This window comes from Ambystoma mexicanum, chromosome 3q, assembly GCF_040938575.1.
Source record: "Ambystoma mexicanum isolate Mex_15411 chromosome 3q, UKY_AmexF1_1, whole genome shotgun sequence".
In the NCBI taxonomy this organism is placed as follows: domain Eukaryota; kingdom Metazoa; phylum Chordata; class Amphibia; order Caudata; family Ambystomatidae; genus Ambystoma; species Ambystoma mexicanum.
Window position 1 is genome coordinate 1126722208 of NC_090926.1, and position 19497 is coordinate 1126741704.

Here is a 19497-nt window from a genome sequence, read left to right on the forward strand (position 1 = left end):
GAGTGGTTCAAAACCCTCATGAAGGAAGTTCAGGAGCATTCTCAGATAGAGGGCACTTTGCGATCACACATATCCCTACATATACTGCTCTCTGAAGATCTGCTCAACTAACTCGTGTTCTACATGCCAATGACTGCACATGCAGACATAGCTGTACATGAAGGCAACACTGGACTCTGCTCAGATTTCTTACACCTACCTCCTGCTTCCTGCAGGGGGAGAGGCCAAGGTGTAATAGGCATGAAAACGCACCAGCTTTCTTCATCGTCTGTGCTATCAATTCGGACAGAGGAAAGAGACATATGGACATTGACAGTTTCCACCATGACTGCGTGATAGAATCAATCAATAGAGATCAAGTATTGGACAGGCATAAAGTTTCAAAGCCAATAAACAATCAGCATTATTTTATTATTTGTTAAAGAATTAATGATCACAGCCTACAGAGTAATAAATGCCATACTTGGAAGCAGAAAACGATTTCTTGAAAAGTTATCAAAATCAAAAATGAACCAATAATCAAAGATTCGAAATTTCATTTTCTATTGATTTTTACTTCTGTCAATTTCCGTTTCTGGATATTTCTGGAAGTGCGTCATGGTCCATGAGATTGCTTTGAATCTTATAGCCATTTCTCTGCATTCCTCAAACCTCCTATGGCAGAAACAAAAGCAAACATTAGCAGAGAAATACCCAAAGCACATCTCTAAATGTGTTGCAGCTTAAACTCAGACTGAGTTAAATTTATTTGAATTGCAGTTGCGTTTACTATGTACCTGAAAGACAAATTGGTATAGTGTACAACAGAGCTATCTTCGACGACATGGCAAACAGAGTGGTCTCAGACTGTGAGTCTTTTTCAAGAAAACTCTTTGTTAAACAAGTGTAAGACAAAACAGGGTTGGAGCAATAAAGCAAAGCGTTCCAAACCAAACGATTTAGAAGTCTGTCCCGGTGTCAATAGCGCAAATGTAAGGTACACTTCACCTATGGCGTCAAAACGGTGCCCACGTACAAAAACCCTAAACTAAATGTGCCTATCACAACTAAACCACAACTTAATATAAAGGTTTCCTGAAGCAAATATTTTTAAAAAAATCTGTGAATTGCTAAAATAGTTCAATCAAATGGTGAAATGAGAATAACTTCAAGTTGTTCCCTAAAATAAAAAAAAGTCCATCAATTCAGGGAGGCCTTCTCTCTGGCCTCCTCAGGTAGACAAGCAACAAGACTGCTTCTGTGAAAAACCAAACTGGGACCTGTAGTTGCCTTCCCGATGCAGGGCCTCTTAGGCGACGGATCAGATAGGTCCTGTGCTTCGGTTCTTAATCTTAATCCCTTGATTGATTCATCCCTCAAACAATCTCTCACTCTCTCTTTGTTGCGTAGTATGTTGCCCCAACCTCCAGCTAGGATTCTGAATTTCTCTCTCTTACTCCCTCTTTGGGGTATTCTCACCTCTTACTTGGTTGCCCTTTTCTTTTTCTCTTTGCTTTTACCCTCTCCTCTGCAGGTGACTTTGCTTTTGCCCTGCTTCTCTTCCGGGGACATGCTTCTGCCTTGGTCTCCAGGATTTTATCGAAGGATTTGCCCTTCTCCTTTTCAGGGGACTTGGCTTTTGCCCCCCCCCAACCCCCTGTTTTCAGGGGCCTTGCTTCTGTCCAGCACTCTCACCAGGGTGTTATGGAAAGGGTGCCTTAGCCTCTTCCCAGGCTTCTCAGGCAGGTCAGCTCTCCCACCTTTTAGGTTTAGGTGGGCCTCAGGGGTACTCTTGTTCACCCTGGTTGGGTCAGTTTCCTCTGCTTCTTCTCAAATGGAGTGGTAAAACTAGCATGGCAACATTGAAAAAGCTCAGCACCTTGATGGCAAAAAGGATATCATTATGGGTTTGCTCTGTGTCATGTCATGCTAGAGTTTATCTATGCCTTACCTGGGAGAAGCCTATCAAAGTACAGGAATACATACATGCACTGCCAGACACCCTTCTGTGCGAAATGTATTAATAATGTGTGTATGTCTTTGGCTCAGGGGAGGTCAGTATCTACACCAAGGTGTACTTGTGAGCTTCGGTGTGGTGATACCATGCACAATGGAAAAGGAGAGCAAAATTGCTCCTTACTTGCGTCTTAGGCCCTTAACGGCCACACATTAATAGGTTCTATAGTCAGGAAAGCTGGTAAGCACTATGGGCACTTTTAAACGAGGATGGGCTTTGAACTGTGGCCCCTCCTGGGAGCTCCTGAGTCCTTCTAGGAACTTCCTGGGGATGGTTATAGTGGTGTGGGAAGCAGGATTCCTCTTGAGCGGAGTCGGAGCTATTCTGGGAGTTAATCTGGATAAGCATTCTCAAGGGTGCTCAGGCTCTTAAAAATGCTTTTGATTCATTTTTTAAAACATCAATTTCCACTTACAATCCTCCTCACCCCATATTCTTTACGAAAGTCAAAATAAATGTCTTGTATGGTTTTCCCCACCAGATCGCACCATCCTTCCATTATTGACTTAAATTTGATATCACTTGCTCGCGTTCACAGTTCTTGTATTTCTTCCTATCATTTGTTCAAGCACACTACAGCAAGAGTATATCAAGACAGCAGTATTCCCTTTCAATAGCGGTGAATATGTGTTATTCAAAAACAACATTTCCCATAAATCTAAGGAATACAAATATATTATACTCCACTTTAATGTGCTTTGTTTGGATTGTTTTTGTATTACTCTATTTGCGCTGGTGTAGCAAGAGAAGGCGGATTTGCTAACCTGACCTAGCGCGTTGAACCGTTTGTTGTGCTTGGGAGAAAGAACCGAGTGGCTGATCGTAGTCATAGCCTGATGGTGCTTTTTAATTGCCCCGTTTCTCCCTGCCCTCCATTGTGCAAATTAACTTTCAGAGTGCAACATGTCTCAAGACAGGACAGTGTTAGTGTTCTTTTGCTATCCCAGGCCTGAAAATTCAGCTGCGCACCCGTGGCAAACTCAAGGATTCTCTGCCGGGATGGACATTTTTCAGCTAAGAGCCGCTGACAGGGGTACTGACGTCACCCGGTGGCCTGCACCTCCAGCGCATGTCCAGTCCTCATTCATATGCTCAGTGCCTCAGGAGAGACAGTGCTCTGAGCCGCAGTAATGCACGGTAAGCCCCACTAAGCAGAGAGGTCTGCTATTCTAGGTTTGGGTCAAAGTTAGTGCTGGCCATTGGGTCTGCAGTGCCGTGGGCGGCAAAAGATGTGTGGGCCCCCTGATTTGCATAAATAGTAACATCAGTGATATTGCAGAATGAGTATTTAGTACGCAAAGGTATCATGTGAAGTTAAATTAGAAACATGTTGCCATGCGTAAGGTAGTAGACAAATACAGTGATGTGCACTAGACAGAAGAGCATTGGCCTTTCAAAAAAATCAATCAACAACGAAAAAATTACCTGAGAGAGGACATCTTCCAATAAATATGATAACAAATTATAAAAAACCTTTTAAACCCTTTTGAACCCAGCCATATGTAGTGAAATATTTCCCGTAAAACAAAATCCCAATATGATGATTGTATGTGTGTGCACTGGAAACATGACAACCTGGGTGACATTCTGGTAGCCAAGTGCTTGAGGAAGCTTGCTGACTTCAAAAACACCCAAGGGTGGTTGTGTCCGCCACCTGGAAAATGTTTCACTGTCCACGCACATGTATCCTTTACTTGTGCCTTGAAAAACAGCACATGGCCACCATCAGGGAAAAACAACTGCACCAGTCTCTGGGATTGCAACCTCTTTTGCCACATCCTGGGCAAATATTCAGGACTCACTTGCCCTCTCATCATTTCCCTTCCTCAACCCCATACCTGGCTTTCAACAATACTCTGCTTTATGGCAATGACTTAAAAAGTGCACATACCATAGTAAGGTACTCACTCAAATAGAACAATCATGACGGAAATGCGTTAAGCAAAAAGTGACCAGTTGTGGCATTATCCCCTCATTTTGCCTGGGAGACTACAAATGCCAGAATGCAATTCAGCAAAAGGCAAAAAATTGCCTTTGTATTTTCATGACATGCAATGTGAGAAAAGGTTACCTGTTTGTGTTAGTGTTTGACAAATGCAGGGTTCATATATGATGTGATGAAAATATCACATTCTACCAATACTAACCCTTTTTGGTGCATTAAATATGAACATCTGAAAACAATGTAGCAAATTTAAAACTGTGTTGTGTGATATATTGTCATTAACCTGGAGGAGAGCGTAGATTTAGGCAGCTAACTGGTGCTTTGTGTGTGCTTTCAGAATGAAAATGCCTATTTGCATTTTTTAACACAGAAACGTTACAAACATCTCATCCAAAACAATGGTCTCTTAAAACAGCTATCACTTGTAAACCGCCCCCACTTTAAATGCTCTGGTTGAAGAAAGAAAGTAAGTAATAAGTAGTCGTTCAGGGGCCGGCAGCATCTGATGGGCCGCTGGGAGTGGGTGTTGGTCTCTTGAGAGCCACAGGAGGTTGGGAGGCTACACTGTGGCCTCACGCGAGCTTAGCATGGAAGCCGCACACAGCCCCCCCTCCTTTGCTACAAAGGAATGCACATTCTGTACAGCTCTGGTGACACGGTTTAGGTCTTCTTGGTCGAAAATATTTGACCTTTTCCAATTTGACCTAATTTTTTCGGTTGTTTTTTTGGTAAAAAATCTGCAAACTCTCCCCTCACCTTACCCTATTGCCTTACCCCTCCCCATATATTTAATTTGACCCAAAAAAACTATCAACAAAAATGATTTCAAATCGAAAAGGTGAAATGTTTTTCGATCAAGTATGCTAATACCAAAGAGATAACCTGCGCCTGCAGAAATTTGTCTCTGCAGCGAGCTCAGAGGCAACTGTCTGGGTGGGACCCATCTGCACCCCCCCTCCCCCATGAGCTCATTAGTTCTGCTCCCCGGCCCCGGAAACAGGTCTGGGTGTACCCCATGAAAGGGTACCCCGTCTCTGGTAGGTAGAAAAAAGGACGGGAGTCACTGAGGTATCCCCATGAAAGGCCACTCCCCTGTGGCCACTGCACACAATGGATTCTTACTAGGAAACCCGCTGGGAGATTGGACACAAAAGATGGCACACTCTTTAGAGCTATTACCATTGGCCCTACCAAGGGGATCACAGATCATAGACGTTGAGTTCCAGTCAATGTTTGATCCTGGTGAAATACACTACCCAAGGCCCTCTTAAACATGCACAGAATGTGGCTTGAAGGCTACACACCAGCGGTGTGGAATCACAGGAATGCTGAATGCCTCAGACCAGCAGGTGGCGGGAAAGTACACTGGCACTGGATATGGGGTGGGAACTCCAAAAGAGCAAGGGCAGGTCATCGAAATTGTGCTAGAACAATCTAATAGACACAATTGTTCTCCATGCTAGACCTCTAGACCGAGCGTCCAAGGAACAGATTAACCTGCAGATCCAGGAGGGTTGGGGTTAAGAGGGCCATTTGCCTATTACAGCATACCCTCAGAATGCATGAAAGGTGCCATGGTCAGGATTGACCCGGCACTCGGGGAACTGGCAAGCACGTTGACCCCCAGAGAGAAAGCGAGTAGGGCGGTATTGGAGGACCAGCTCAGTCCAGGGCAGACTTCAGTGGTGAGAAGAAGTATGAGACAGCGCAACTTCACTGAGAGGCATAAAACATATGACGAGGACCATCAGGAGAGCAGTGTCCTTGGGACAAGGATCCTAGTACAGGGAGTTAGTCAGGTGAGAGCTGATCCTGGATCCTATTACGCAAACCCTGGGAGAGCAACACCATCTATAGGAAAATCCAGTGTTACCTCAACCTGCTGGGAAAGACCCACATTGAATCAATCAACAGAAGAACCCTAGAGAATGGGTAGCACCTGGGCTGGCCTACCTGTGGATGGACTGTCCCGCAGATCCAATAGAAGACTATTTGAGAATCCTGTAAACCAGCAACCCAAAGACTGGGGTGTTTAATGGACAATGGGCTAGAGCGATTGAGAGCCCAAACCAAGAATTTAATAAGTACGAGTTTCCTTTCATTTCTTGTTCACAATCTGATTTGGACACTGCAAACCTTCATTTTTGGACTATGTCAGAGAGACTATGACCCAAAGGATTTAAGATCCCTTTTTACCTACTTGGGAAAAGAGCTTGGAAGGTCTGGAAGAACACTGACCCTTCTGCTGGATGGAAGCCTCCTGAATTATTTCACAGCACCATAGCACTTGTATTCCTTACACCACTCTCACCCCCAAACCACATTTATCTTTTATTTTATTAATGTACTTTTCAAAAACCACTTCTTCCAGCCAGACAGACACTTGTCTTGTGTGCTGTACCCGCTTGCCACTTTCCATGTCAGGTAATAGGTCTGTTAGGTGTGTGCCTCGGTCATGGAGGCTCTAGCAATGTTGGAAACATACACGTCTCATCCTAAGATGGCTGACATGTACACCTATGTCAAAGGTCATAGGGATGCAATTTTATTGCTTATTCAGAACTTGGAAGTATTCATCAGTGGATCCGAGCATCATGTCTCAAAGCTGTACGCCCGTAGAGCGGATGCTTTTTCCTGGTCCCCATTGCCTTCCTTCTTTTTCTCGCCTGCCCCTAAGTCCACCTCTTCTCTGGTTCCATTTCTCCATTCTCAGATCCTTATCCATAGGAACCTGACCTGTGTCTTGGTTTTCCTCCTGGCCAGACTGCATTTTGCTAAGTGGATACTCCCTGTGCATTCACTTCTTAAGCATTCCATTCTATTCCTCCTACTGCTGGGGAGATTCCTGCCACCTTTTTTCTTTCGTCCAATCAGCTTCCTTGGGAGTTTTGTTCTACCTCTGTGGAGGAAACTCTGCCAGGAGTGCTTCACGTTCACACTGGTCAGAGTGTCTTCTGGGAGGGCAGGCCTTACCTGAGTTAACCGCATCCAGATAAGGAAATGCCCATCGCTGACAAAATATCTCTCTTTAAACCCAACAGGGGAGCCGTCACGCCAACCACTGGGCTGTCTCTTTCCCCAATCCTTGAGTAAGAGCTCTCTCCCCAACCCATGGGGTATGTCACTTTCCATTGCTTGGGACATCTCACTCCCCATTCTTAGGGATTAACCTCATTCCCACGTTTGGGGTATCACTCTCATCCACATTCCGTAGATGCTCATTCCCCCTCCTTTCTACTCTCAAACTGCCTACTGTTTTCCTCCATCCCCCATCTTCTCAAGACTCCCAGTAACAACATTTCCTTTACCACAGCTTTCCTCCTCCTTTCCTCTCTCTGTCAACTACTGTCCTCTCCTCCAGCCACCTCCAAAACGTTCTCTTCTTTTACTCCAATGAGATCCTTATCCTTCTCTCTTCTTGCACCAAACTCCCATGCTGCCAGGTTTCTCTGTGTACGTTTTATACTCCCCAGCGCCACCTCCAGGGTTGGTCTCAGGCCCATTGTATGCAGGTGTGTGCAGTCTGGTTCCGGGCTGGTCATTCGTCCAAATTCCTTCTTGGATGGCATTTTCTGCCATTTTATATTCCTGGTGCCCCCCTCTGCATGGAACAAGGATTTTTCCCAGCATGCAGAGCACAGAGCAAACACTATGATAGAAAACACGGTCTACAGCCTAAACCATTACAAAGTTATTTGACTAGAACTATATGCGTGACAACATTTACCAAATATAGTACAGAACCGAGGAGGAGTAGCCTACAACATTGTCATTTGATTCACTGCCATGACATGTTAAATAATTGCCATTGTTTGATCTAAGGAAAAAGGTGAAACTCTAAAAGATCTGTTGGTTAGTTCAGTTCAGTGATCAACTCCAGGGACATCCAGGATTGCAACCTGGTAGAGACTACCAGAAACTACTAGTGCACACCATCCCATGTGGCAAATGTATAGCCTGGCCTTTGACCCAAAAATGCGGATATTTAGAAAATGCAATAAAACGATACCCCATGCAGATATCAACTAACTGCAAAGCCCCAAAGGTTTTAACTGTACTGCCCAAGTAAGAAACCTTTAATTGGCATGACTACCAAAAGAGTAAACAAGCGGATCAAAGAGCAAAGATCTAAAATGAGGTTAACACATCACCAATTGTATTACATTCCATGGAGCATAATTCTACAGCTGTAGACATGCAATGGCCTGTACTAGAAGTATCTCAATAAAGAGGGTGTACGGATCTATGCCTCTTTTTTAACCAGATATTTAACATACATAACACAGCACCTTAAAGAGACACTTGTTTCTTCGTAAATGTGCCTTTCATTCACTCATCACCATTCTCAAACCATCACATCACTGTAGGAGCCTCATTGAGCCTTTTGGATTCATACAATATTTTAATATATTACAATACTTTTTAAAAATTATTTTGTCAAAATCATGCGTGAAACCATATTAATCTCGTACATATTAGCCTCAGGAGGATAGCTCAGGGGCAACGTGCTTGCCTTCGAAGCAAGAGGACATGGAACAACACAGGTTCGATCCTCGGTTCCACGCTTAGAAATCTCTGGTTAAGCACGTTATAAATAACCAATCATATCATTCACAGTACTAAAAAATACACTATAAACAGAAGACAATGTGTAAAAATAATTCACAAAACAGCAATTTCTTTTGCAACAAGGTAAACTATTCACTACTCTGTACATAAAGCCGAAAAATAGGAACAGTGCTTTACATTTTGAAACTTTCCACCTGCAGACCCTCAAAGAAAATTTTCCTTTTCGACAATTCCTCCGTTTTAGAATAAACTGTAAACTGCGAAATGACTATGATATGATAAGTTATTGATAATGCCAGAGGTTTCTAAGCGCGGACCGGGGATCGAACCTGTGTTGCTCCGTGTTGTCTTGCTTCCAAGGCGAGCACATTCCCCTGAGTTATCCTCCGAGTCCAATTTACTTGCACAAAGTTACCCGAACAAAATCTTAAAACAGTGTCGGAAGAGAGCACTAAACATAAACAGGAGAGATTGCCTGGAATTAAAATAAAGGACCAAACGGGATAAAATAGTGTGTGTCACGACTTTCAGTCCGTTGAGTAACTTCGTCAGAAAAGAAGTGCGAAAAAATTGGCACGTTCTGCAGACAGCAGACTTCAAACTTAAAAAAACAATGTTTGCTTTTGAAAAATGTTAAAACAACTTCTAAGAGCAAAACATGATAGACAGAGCCAGAACCAAGGGGAACAAACACCCTGGGGTTTGCCCCAGTAGTTGGACACTTCAATTGTGGCACGTGCCCAGTATGCAATCTCACAAAGAATACGAAGGAGATTGAGATCAATGTAGGGTGACCAGATTTAAAAAGTAAAAAACCGGGACATGGCAACTAACATAAAAGTAAGACTAACTCTTGAAAGTGGCTGTCAAGGCACTACACTTCAGTAGCGTTTGGAGGAGCAGGGGGTTTAAGTGTTACTGTTGAAATAAACACATATTGTAATTCATTTATCACAAACTAACACTATCTTAAGTTGTAAAATGCAGCATTTCTTGTGCATTCATGCCTGTCAGCTATAAAGAGCGACTACCAAAAACGGGGACCACTGCAGTTTCCAATGGAAACGTAATATTGAGAAAGGGGGACAGAGCACAAAAAACCAGGACAGTCCAGGCAAAACCGGAAACTGGGACGTCTGGTAACCCTAGATCAATGGGATAGTATGGCAATTTAAACATTTCAGTAATTGCAAGACTAAGTGCAATTTTTGGAATTAAATGACTGGGCAATCTATTTTACCGAGGGAAAACACGACAGAGGATTTGTGAGCACAAATCGTGTATCAGAAATAAGGTGCAAGACAAACCATTAGTTGAACATTTTGTTTAAAAAAAAAAAGCATACGCTAGAAGACATGCTATGGTTTATTGTGTGGCAAGTAAATTTGAATTCTACAGGAAACCGAGATGAAAAGCTCCATAGAATGGAGCCAAGAGATTGATACAAAAATGTGATACTGTAAAAAAGGGCCTTATTGTGTGCATTGAGTGCACACAATAAGGCACACACTTGTAGCAGGGTGATCTGAAGGACCTAGACCAGACGGGAAGAGGCGTGGAGCTTTGATGGAGGAGAGAGCTGTCTCCCTAATAGAAACACAGACGATGTCAAAAAAGAGGGGTCAGAAGGGACACAATCACGAATCAGACAGAACCCATCCATGTAAAGACAAAACTCTACACATGGAGGATAGGGGGAAGAATTCGCATACAGAGACGTAAATTAACATTTGTACATAAACACTTATGAGGAAAAAAGGGCAGTTAAATTGGATTGCGCATCCGGCAGAGTCTAGAGGAGAGAACTAGACATCCTGCCGCATTTTCAAAATGGAGCTGGTACTGGGATACAGCAGAGTTTTGATCACAGCTGTCTAGTGTGTGGCGTTACTCTTGGGAAGGGAACGCGTTCCATGAACCGTTGCTATGCACCCGTCGGCAACCAGTGTTGCCAGGTCCGCTTATTATAAGCGACTTCCGGGTTGTTTTTGCCCAAAGACGCTTATAATATTTGGAGGTCACTTGTCGCGGATTTTGTCCACTTGTTGGACCGTCTGTGCGCGTGTAATTGGGCTTGTTTATATTGCAGTTAAGCCCATTACACATCGCACAGTGTGTCCTGCACTGGGCTGCTCGCAGCACTTGATGGCAATTGCTCCTTTGTCTTGCTCCCGGGTGCGCCCTGTATTTTGCATATGCTTAAATGTTTGGCACTGATGGGATCGTTACTTGCCCACCAGGTGGCCCATCAATGCCAAATGCCTAAACATATGCAAAAAGAAAGCGCACTTTAAAAGTTTTGTCATGCAGACAGACACACTGACATGCAAAGGGGACTGTTTTAGTTTAGCAAGTGTCACTCTGTTATATCCGCCCGGCGCCCCGCAACGCGGTGACGCAGGGCGTCTGAATAAAAGCCCCGACCCCGCGCAAGGGAGGCAGTTCCGGGCACAGACTCTAACAACGTGTGGCGTGTTTCATTTTGCTCCGGCCGGAGCTGCGCCACTGCGGCCTACCTCAGAGGCCTTCAACGTTCTGCCTCCACGCGGAGCCAGAACATAACACTGGCGACAAAGGAAACGGGACCCAGCACACATGCTCGGTGCCCTGCCATCTCATTCCTCTTGCAACGCACGACCGACCGGCATCCAGGGGCCACTGGCACCGCTCTTTGACGTGTGAGCCCACCGCACATGCAGTGCGCACGTGCGAACACGGCAGCAGGCACCTGGAGAGAGGCAGCGGCCCCATCCGCCAACACTTCACAGGTCGGCCTCAAAAGGGACCATCAAGTGATGACGACACCCCACCATGGCGGCTGGCACGTCCACCCCCGGGCCCGGCACGCCCTTTAGACTCGCGGCGAATCTGTCGGTGTCGTCACCGCCAGCTCGCCTATAAAGCAGCTCCTCCACTATGATTCAACCATTTAACCCATTCATGGATCCGTCTTCGGTTAGCCCCCGGTGGCAGCTCTGGCTCCAAAAATTCGAGATGGCAATGGAGTGCAAAGACGTAACTTCCTCCAGGAAAATGAGATCGCACCTATTATTGAATGTGGAGGACGAGGTGCTACGAATCTTCAACTCGCTAACCATTGCGGATGGCCAGGACATTTACCAACTTTCGAAAGACGCTTTGACGGCTCATTTTCTCCCGCAACTCAACCCCGATTATGAAAGTTTCATATTCTGCACCACGTTTCAGGCAGAACGGGAGACCTTGGATGCCTACCACACCCGGCTCAGGAAGCTGGCGATGTCGTGTGAGTTCACGGATGTCGAGAAAGAAATCCGGAGACAACTCATTAACGGCATCCAATCGGAGAAACTAAGAAGGATGGTGCTGGGTGAGAGGGGCATCTCCCTAACACGCATTCTGGAGCTGGGTCGTCAAAGGGAGCTGGCACATGCAAGGGCCGCCAACATGGGCATGACTCTGCAAAAACTACAACCTGCCCTCGTGTCATCCATGGTGGCCCATGTCACCAATAGACAGTCCACTAGAGATGAATCTGGCGGCAACTACTCACCGGCCAGATGGCACCCACAGACCCGGGACCCACGGAGTGTGGATGGTGTGGTGAATCGCATCATGGACGGCGAAATTGCCCGGCGCAAGGCACAACGTGTGGGGCATGTGGCAGGAAGGACCACTATGCCAAGGTGTGCCGATCATCGAGCACTCCACTACCGCCTCCGCAGAACCCCCAGGACAAGAGTGGAACAAAGAAAAAGAAGCAGGCAATCACGAGGTGAGTTGAAACGACCAACTCGTCGACCAAGGAAGAAGGGGATGACATCACAGGGACTCAACAGGACCCCGGTAGAGAGCAGCGGACCAAAGGGAGGAAAGTCTACCTGGTGTCAGCCCTGGATCGTGGGCACGCTTCGCAGAAGAAAGGGCTCCGGAGCCGCAAATGCCAGGTCACCCTCCAAAACCAGCAGGTATGGATGACCATAGACACGGGAGCCTCGGTGAACGTCATGCCCACAAGCACCTTCCAAACACTGCGACCACGATCAGCCCTCAAGAACACAGACACTCTCCTGTTTGCATATGGCTGCAGAAAGCCGTTACCGGTGGTTGGCAGATTCCACACCACCGTCAGCCATGGTGAAAACAGGATACCATCCACAATGTACGTAGTGAATGCAGGGATTGAATGCCTTCTGAGTGGCGATGCGGCTGAGGATCTAGGGCTGGTACAGTTCATCAGTCAAGTCAAGGAAGCCCAAGAGGTCGAGAACATCCTTGCACAGTATCCCAACCTGCAAAACGGGATTGGGTGCCTGAAAGGAAAGACGATCAAGCTCCATATTGATAAGTCGGTCCAGCCAAAGGCCGTCAGACACCGGAGGACCCCATTCCACATGCGCGAACAGGTGGAGATAGAACTTAAAGCGTTGGAAGAAGTTGGCATTATAGAAGAGGTGACGGGGCCGACACCATGGGTGTCCCCAATGGTGGTCACAAAGAAACCTAAACAGCCGGGAAAGGTCTGCATTTGCATAGACATGCGCCTCCCGAACACCGCCATCAAGAGGGAGCGCCACATCACGCCAACCCTCGACGAAATTGTGGCTGACCTCACGGGATCGAGAGTCTTCTCGAAGGTTGACTTGAAAGCAGGATACCACCAGCTGAAGCTACACAGGGACTCTCGGTACATAACCACATTTTCTACACATTTGGGTCTGCGAAGATACAAGCGGCTAAGCTTTGGGATATCTTCGGCGGCCGAAGTCTTCCAACAGACCATTCAAGAAGCCATCCGGGGCATACCAGGTGTCCTAAATGTGAGTGACAACATCCTGATCCATGCCCAGGACAAAGTTGAACACTCGAGAAGACTACAGATGCTTCTGGGCCAATTAGAAGATGCGGGCCTAACCATCCACAAGGAAAAATGTGAGTTTTTCAAGACAGAATTATCGTTTTTTAGCTACAAGTTTAGCAGCACTGGAATCTCACCAGACTCCCAGAAGGTTGCTGACATACAGGCCGCGAGCCCGCCCATGACACCCACCGACGTCCGCAGTTTCCTGGGAATGGCCACGTACTGTGGGAGATTCATCCGGAACCTGGCCACTCTGTCGGAACCCCTTTGAGAACTTACCAAGCTTAACGCGAAGTGGGAATGGGGGAAATCATGCCAGGAAGCTTTTTGAAAATATCAAAGAGTCGCTTTCCGTGGATACGAAAATGCTGTCAGCATTGATGACATCGCAGAAGAAACATGCAATGACCCCTGTTGCGATTTGGTAAAGGATGCCATCAGTTCAGGGGACTGGAGGTCCTTCATGAAAAACACTCACAACAGGACGGAAGAAGCAAAAGCGATCCTCACAGGGATGTTCACCGTCCGCCAGGATCTGTCGATAACACATCAAGGCCTGCTGCTCTGCGGAAATTGCATCGGCATCCCGCCAGGCCTGCACGACTGAATAGTGGCCCTCGCCCATGAGGGCCACCAAGGGATGGCTCGAACGAAGGCCCGAATTCGACACCGAGTGTGGTTTCCACAGATAGATGAAAAAGTGGAGAAACTAGTCAATACCTGTCTACCGTGCCTGATAACCGGAGCTCCACCTGATCCAGAACCTATCCAGTCGGCGGAATGAGGCTCTGGCAGGTGGGACGCAATAAGCATTGACTTCTGCAAACTACGAGAGGGGCTGTAACTCCTGATGGCCACCGATGATCACTCCTGATACCCTGAAGTCGAGGTGGTTGAAACCACGGTGGCGGAAGTGGTCATCCCGGCCATCGAGAAGATGTTCGTGACACATGGACTACCCACCACGATCAAAAGTGACAACGACGCACCCTTCCAAGGGGAGGAGTTCAAACACTACCTGAAAGATCTGAACATCCAGTATCACCACATCATGCCAAGGTGGCCCCAGGCGAATGGAGATGTGGAACGGTTCATGAGAACAATCAACAAAGTGCTGAGGTTATCAAAAGCAAATGCCAGTCCGTGGAATGTCGACCTCTATTGTTTCCTGAGAAACTACAGGGTCACCCCGAACTGCACAACGGGTGTCCCCCCAGTTGATCTCATGTTCGGCACCGTCATAAAGTCGTCCATTCCATATCACCCCAGCAGAAGACCGGACAAGCTCGACAATGAGCGCACCGAAAGAAGAAGAACAGATGCCAATGCCCACATGAGTGCCAAGAGGAGGTCGAAAACCTCCAACCACGAGGTGGGCGACCAGGTGGTCATATTACGGAACCCGACAAAGTCCAAGATGGACTCCCGCTATGAGACTCTTCCATGGACCGTCCGCGAGACACAAGGGACCGTGATAACCGTGCAAAGTGGGCACCGTCAGGTGACGCGCAATGCGTCGTGGTTCAAGGCAGTGCCGCGCAACCTTTGGACTGATGGGGACTGTGCCCAAGAAGATGAGGACTCCCTGCTGATTGAAGACGAACCTGCCAATCTTCAGGGCGAGGACAACGCAGGTGACAGAACGTGGGAGCAGTGGAGTGAACAGATCTGGTTGAGCCGCAGGTGGAAGGTGAGAGATCAGATGAGACGGCGGCACACAGCTCCTGGGGTGGGAGGTATGGACTAAGAACCGCCACCCAGCCGCCAGCTAGGCGCAAGGACTATGTGTGGTAGTTTGCACCACGAGAACCTTGAAAGTGAAAAGTGCCTGTATTGTTGTGTTCATAAACATGGGCATATTCATGTGGGTGTGTTTAGTTGTTAAGTTTATTTATAATAAAGGAGGAATGTTATATCCGCCCAGCGCCCCGCAACGTGGTGACGCAGGGCGTCTGAATAAAAGCCCACCCCCCCGCGCAAGGGAGGCAGTTCCGGGCACAGACTCTAACAACGTGTGGTGTTTTTCATTTCGCTCCGGCCGGAGCTGTCCCACTGCGGCCTACCTCAGAGGCCTTCAACGTTCTGCCTCCGTGCGGAGCCAGAACATAACAAACTCTATAGCAATATTATCCTGATGATAACCCTAGTGCTGACGCATTATCCACTAAAATCCTCTATTTATTTTTTAAAACTTTTTTTGCAAGACTGGGTTAGAGGATTATTGGAATCTATATACAACATTTTTATTATTTGTTTATGATACCCATCCTTTGCCAAATTATGTTGCTACACAACGTTTATTAACCAATAGCAAAGTGAATAAAATACAGTAGTGCACAGTAGTGTAAAAAGAAAATATATTTCAGGTGCGTATTATTTTTCAATCTGGAACTTCTAGTCACCATGCAATAAAATATTGTTCTAACACACTATGTCAGTGTTCTGTTTATGTATGTTTTTCTTGTTGTGTTATGTTTCTTAGTTTTGAGACCTTTCCACAACTTTTTAGGTGCACGCTTGTTTTTTCAGCGTATTTGGATGGGACTCAGCTTGTTTTGGGCTTGTTTTGGAAGTGCATTCAGCTTATTTCTTCCTTCCGACCTGGCAAAACTGACGGCAACCTGAGCTCAGCAGAAGGTGAGTAGACACTGCATGAGCGACGCGGCCACAGATGCAAGGTAAGTAAGAACATTTAGTTGTCAGGATCTTTTTGTTTAGAGTGGAAAGACGAGACAAAAATGTATGGCAAAGTTATTCGTGTCCACAAGCACATGTGATGTCAACATAACTGTGTGATGTCCACGAAGAAGAGGCACAGGACGGCACACTTTTTATACAGTAAAGTGTGAGAAACCCATCAACGAGGCATCTATGGCTGCATCAGTTGTTTCAATAGGAAGTATCCCCTAAATACTCCATTATTTCTCACTGCACTAGGCACATCAGTTATTAAGGACCAGGACATTAGCTCAGACACTGATGAAGTGTTTCTAAACGCTAGTCGAGGGAAATTAACAGTGGAAATCAATGCAGCTTCGCACACAAGTTGTAAAATTGTGTGCAGGTTAAATATGGGAACCTATTTAGTCCAGTACAGTATGTTAAACTTAAAGGCATATGTATGTTAGATGTAAGTACCTACCTCTCCGTTTTCTACACAGAATTTGGTGTGTAACCAGAAGACCCATAGGGGAGCATTGAGAGTTGAGCGCTCCTCTTAAAAGAGGATAGAAGGCGAGAAGGGCCTTACAGAAGGCCCATTTCAAGTAAGTGGGTGCAGAAATGACTTGCAACATGTAGCCTGCCGCTCTGATAAAAAGAGCTTGCATGGGAGCATGTGTGTTCTAATTTGTTTTAGAACTGAGAGCCTGCCGTCAACGAAGGACAGGAGAAGAGTGCAGAAAATTATTTCAAGAGGTCATAATAGCATAAAGTGCAACAAAAGGGATCGAATTGGAAAAGTCCCAAGTAAGTCGATTTCTCTGAGCCCTTGCGCAAGATAAGGATACAGGATAAGATGACATGGTTATGAGAGTATTCATGAATTTAACTAGAAACATAAATCACCTGCCCGCTTATAACTTGCAGCCAAGCATATTTAACTAACTTCAGGCGTGCAAGGGGTGTACTAAAGCGCTGACTGGTGTAAAAACTTTCAGGTTTGCCCTCTTGTAGGGAAAATCAATAACATGTGCCAGATAGTTTGCTTGCGACGAAGAGGTGAGATTATATGAATGCAAGACCTTTCCTGTTTACTCCATAGGAGGACATGGGTACCATATGATGGGGAATTCCCTAACCTAAATCATTAAAACCAATCCTTTGCACACTTAAATCTTGCAGCCGTACAACTCCAGACAACTGAAGCTGGCTAATAAACGGGCTGATTGTATATATGAATTACATAAGTAAATCTCTTGTTCAATTTAGTAATTCAGGTAAATACTCAGTGTCCTGTGGCTGTTGTTGGGTGAAATCTGGAGGCCTGCGGGTGCCGGTGTCCTGAGGAATGCCCCCGATGGGGTGCTGGTGGCCTAGAGTGAAGATGTGAAGGATGTGGCGTGCCTGCTTACAGCTCTGACTGGTGATCCGTGTCGGAGCCTCCTTCGGTTTGCCCTGCTGCACGGTAAGTAATGCTCAGAAACACCATTGCTGCTCTGCAGGGCTGTCCATGCTGTGGGAGTGAGCGTGGCGACCAGCACGTTCGTTTGTTGTGCGCCCGGGCCGTTGCGGCCATGATCTGAAGCAAGAGCAGTGAGTTAGTAGCAGACTGTGGACCCCGGGGCACTCAACCGGCGGCGATATTACTGGAGGTCATGGGGCACAGGATAACAAGCCTTTATTCCCCTCATGTACTGCGCTGGATGCAGGGCCATCTTAAGCAATTTTGGAGCCCTGGGCACAGACATCTTTGGGGCCCCTCTCCACCAAACCAAAGGAATCAAGAATTCTTGTTGTGCCTCCCACCCGTCACGCTCACAACCTATAGGTTGATGTGCTGTCTCGTAGCATAATAAGCACGTTTACTCCCTTTATGTCTCCTTACCCTCTTCATTCTTGCTCTAATCAGAATGATAAACAATTAGCATTTGAAGACAAACATTAGCCGTCTAGGAAAAGGTTACTGTTCTAGTACATACAGTATACTTTTTATCAATAGCATCCAGGAAGGTATGCAGCCTGTAGTATTAATGCAGTACCGTATGTAAAAGGTACATGTAACCCATAATAGACAGAGAATCACATTAGCTGCCTCACAGAATGCAAAAGTGCACATGCATGGATAGAGCAGACCAATTGGAAGGAAGGAGAAAGCTACACATACCATAGCATGCATAGTGGATGCAGATTAGAAGCTACCAGGAAGGCGTCTTTATCCAGAGAGAATGAGATTAGAAGTGGGATATGGTTTTCAAATAGTGTTGCCATTAGATATCAAAGGAACAAATGCCTGTGGTGTGCGATATAAATATGGTCACTATTAAAGTGAAGCAATGCTTTAGCCAGTGAAACCATGAATAAGACTTTTATGAAGATCATACAATGAGAAGGAAATCACTCTGAAGGGCTGACAATTTTGAAAGGTTTAGGGACTGGCAATATTTAGAGGTTAGGCAATACAAGATTAAACGAGATGCCCAGGATTACACATTGGTTAAGGGGTGAAGCTGGGATTTGTGACAACTCTGCAATTTCTGCATTTGAACACTTTCTTTTCCGGTTCTTACCTTCCACTAAAACAATCTAATTGTATAAAAACAGACTTGGAAAGTACACAATCATATTACAAAACATGACCACTTGTTAACAAAATATTATAGATGGGTGTTATGCAAAATGGGAATGATTCTAGCTTCAGTCTCTCCATCATCAAGGGAAGTATATAGTTACCAGCATAACAATCGAAGCGATTTAACAAATTTAATCTCGGTTTGTCATTTGTATTTTAAAGCTTTAAATACTTCCAAAACAATGGCTTGTGACATTTTCATTTATGAACGTGCATAAAAACCTGTGACTTTTATTAAAAAGCAAACGGTTTTTTGTGTCAAACAAGCAGACCTTAAAATATGCTTGCCTAAGGCCTGCAACATCTGGTCCGCTCTCTTCTGCCTACCAACCCTTCCATCCAAATGGCCTACATAAGAAGAAATATCAAGTAATGGGCTAAACGATACCAGTAGCATGCAAAAACGCAAACTTCACAGAAGACAACACAGTAATGTAAGATATATTAGATGCTTTGACCAGGATCAATGTATCGTCTGTTGGCAAATCCAGGATACAACCATGAACGCTTTTGTTCCATAGTCCTTAATTTGGATACTTATTCACCTCTAGGACTAACAGTTTATGCCATCCTTGGAGGCGATTGCCCTAGGTTTTACAACACCCCATCTGAACAAACCAATTTCTAGACCTTCACAATACGGATGATATGTTAGTTTTTATAGAGACCCCTATCTGGTACAGGTACATTGCTGATAATAGCAGATGTTGTTCTGCAAAACCAAGTACATATGCAGGCAGGTTTATCAGACATAGGAAAGGCTCAGCCAGCCTTGCTGCAATGTGATGTTCTAATTTTGCGTATGAACACATATCTCTGCAATGGGTGCTTCACACACTGAGCTAACTTCTGAACCA

The 19497-nt window shown here is 45.7% G+C and overlaps 1 protein-coding gene across 1 annotated transcript in view; it reads right to left on the reverse strand.

The window, feature by feature from the left end:
- Positions 1-373: 373 nt before the first annotated feature.
- PGLYRP2 (peptidoglycan recognition protein 2) overlaps positions 374-19497 on the reverse strand; it is a 91923-nt gene continuing 72799 nt past the window's right edge. The window contains exon 5 of the mRNA XM_069603918.1: positions 374-654. Within this exon, the coding sequence (XP_069460019.1) occupies positions 646-654 (9 nt within the window). The 3' untranslated portion in view covers positions 374-645. The remainder of the gene's footprint in view (positions 655-19497) is intronic.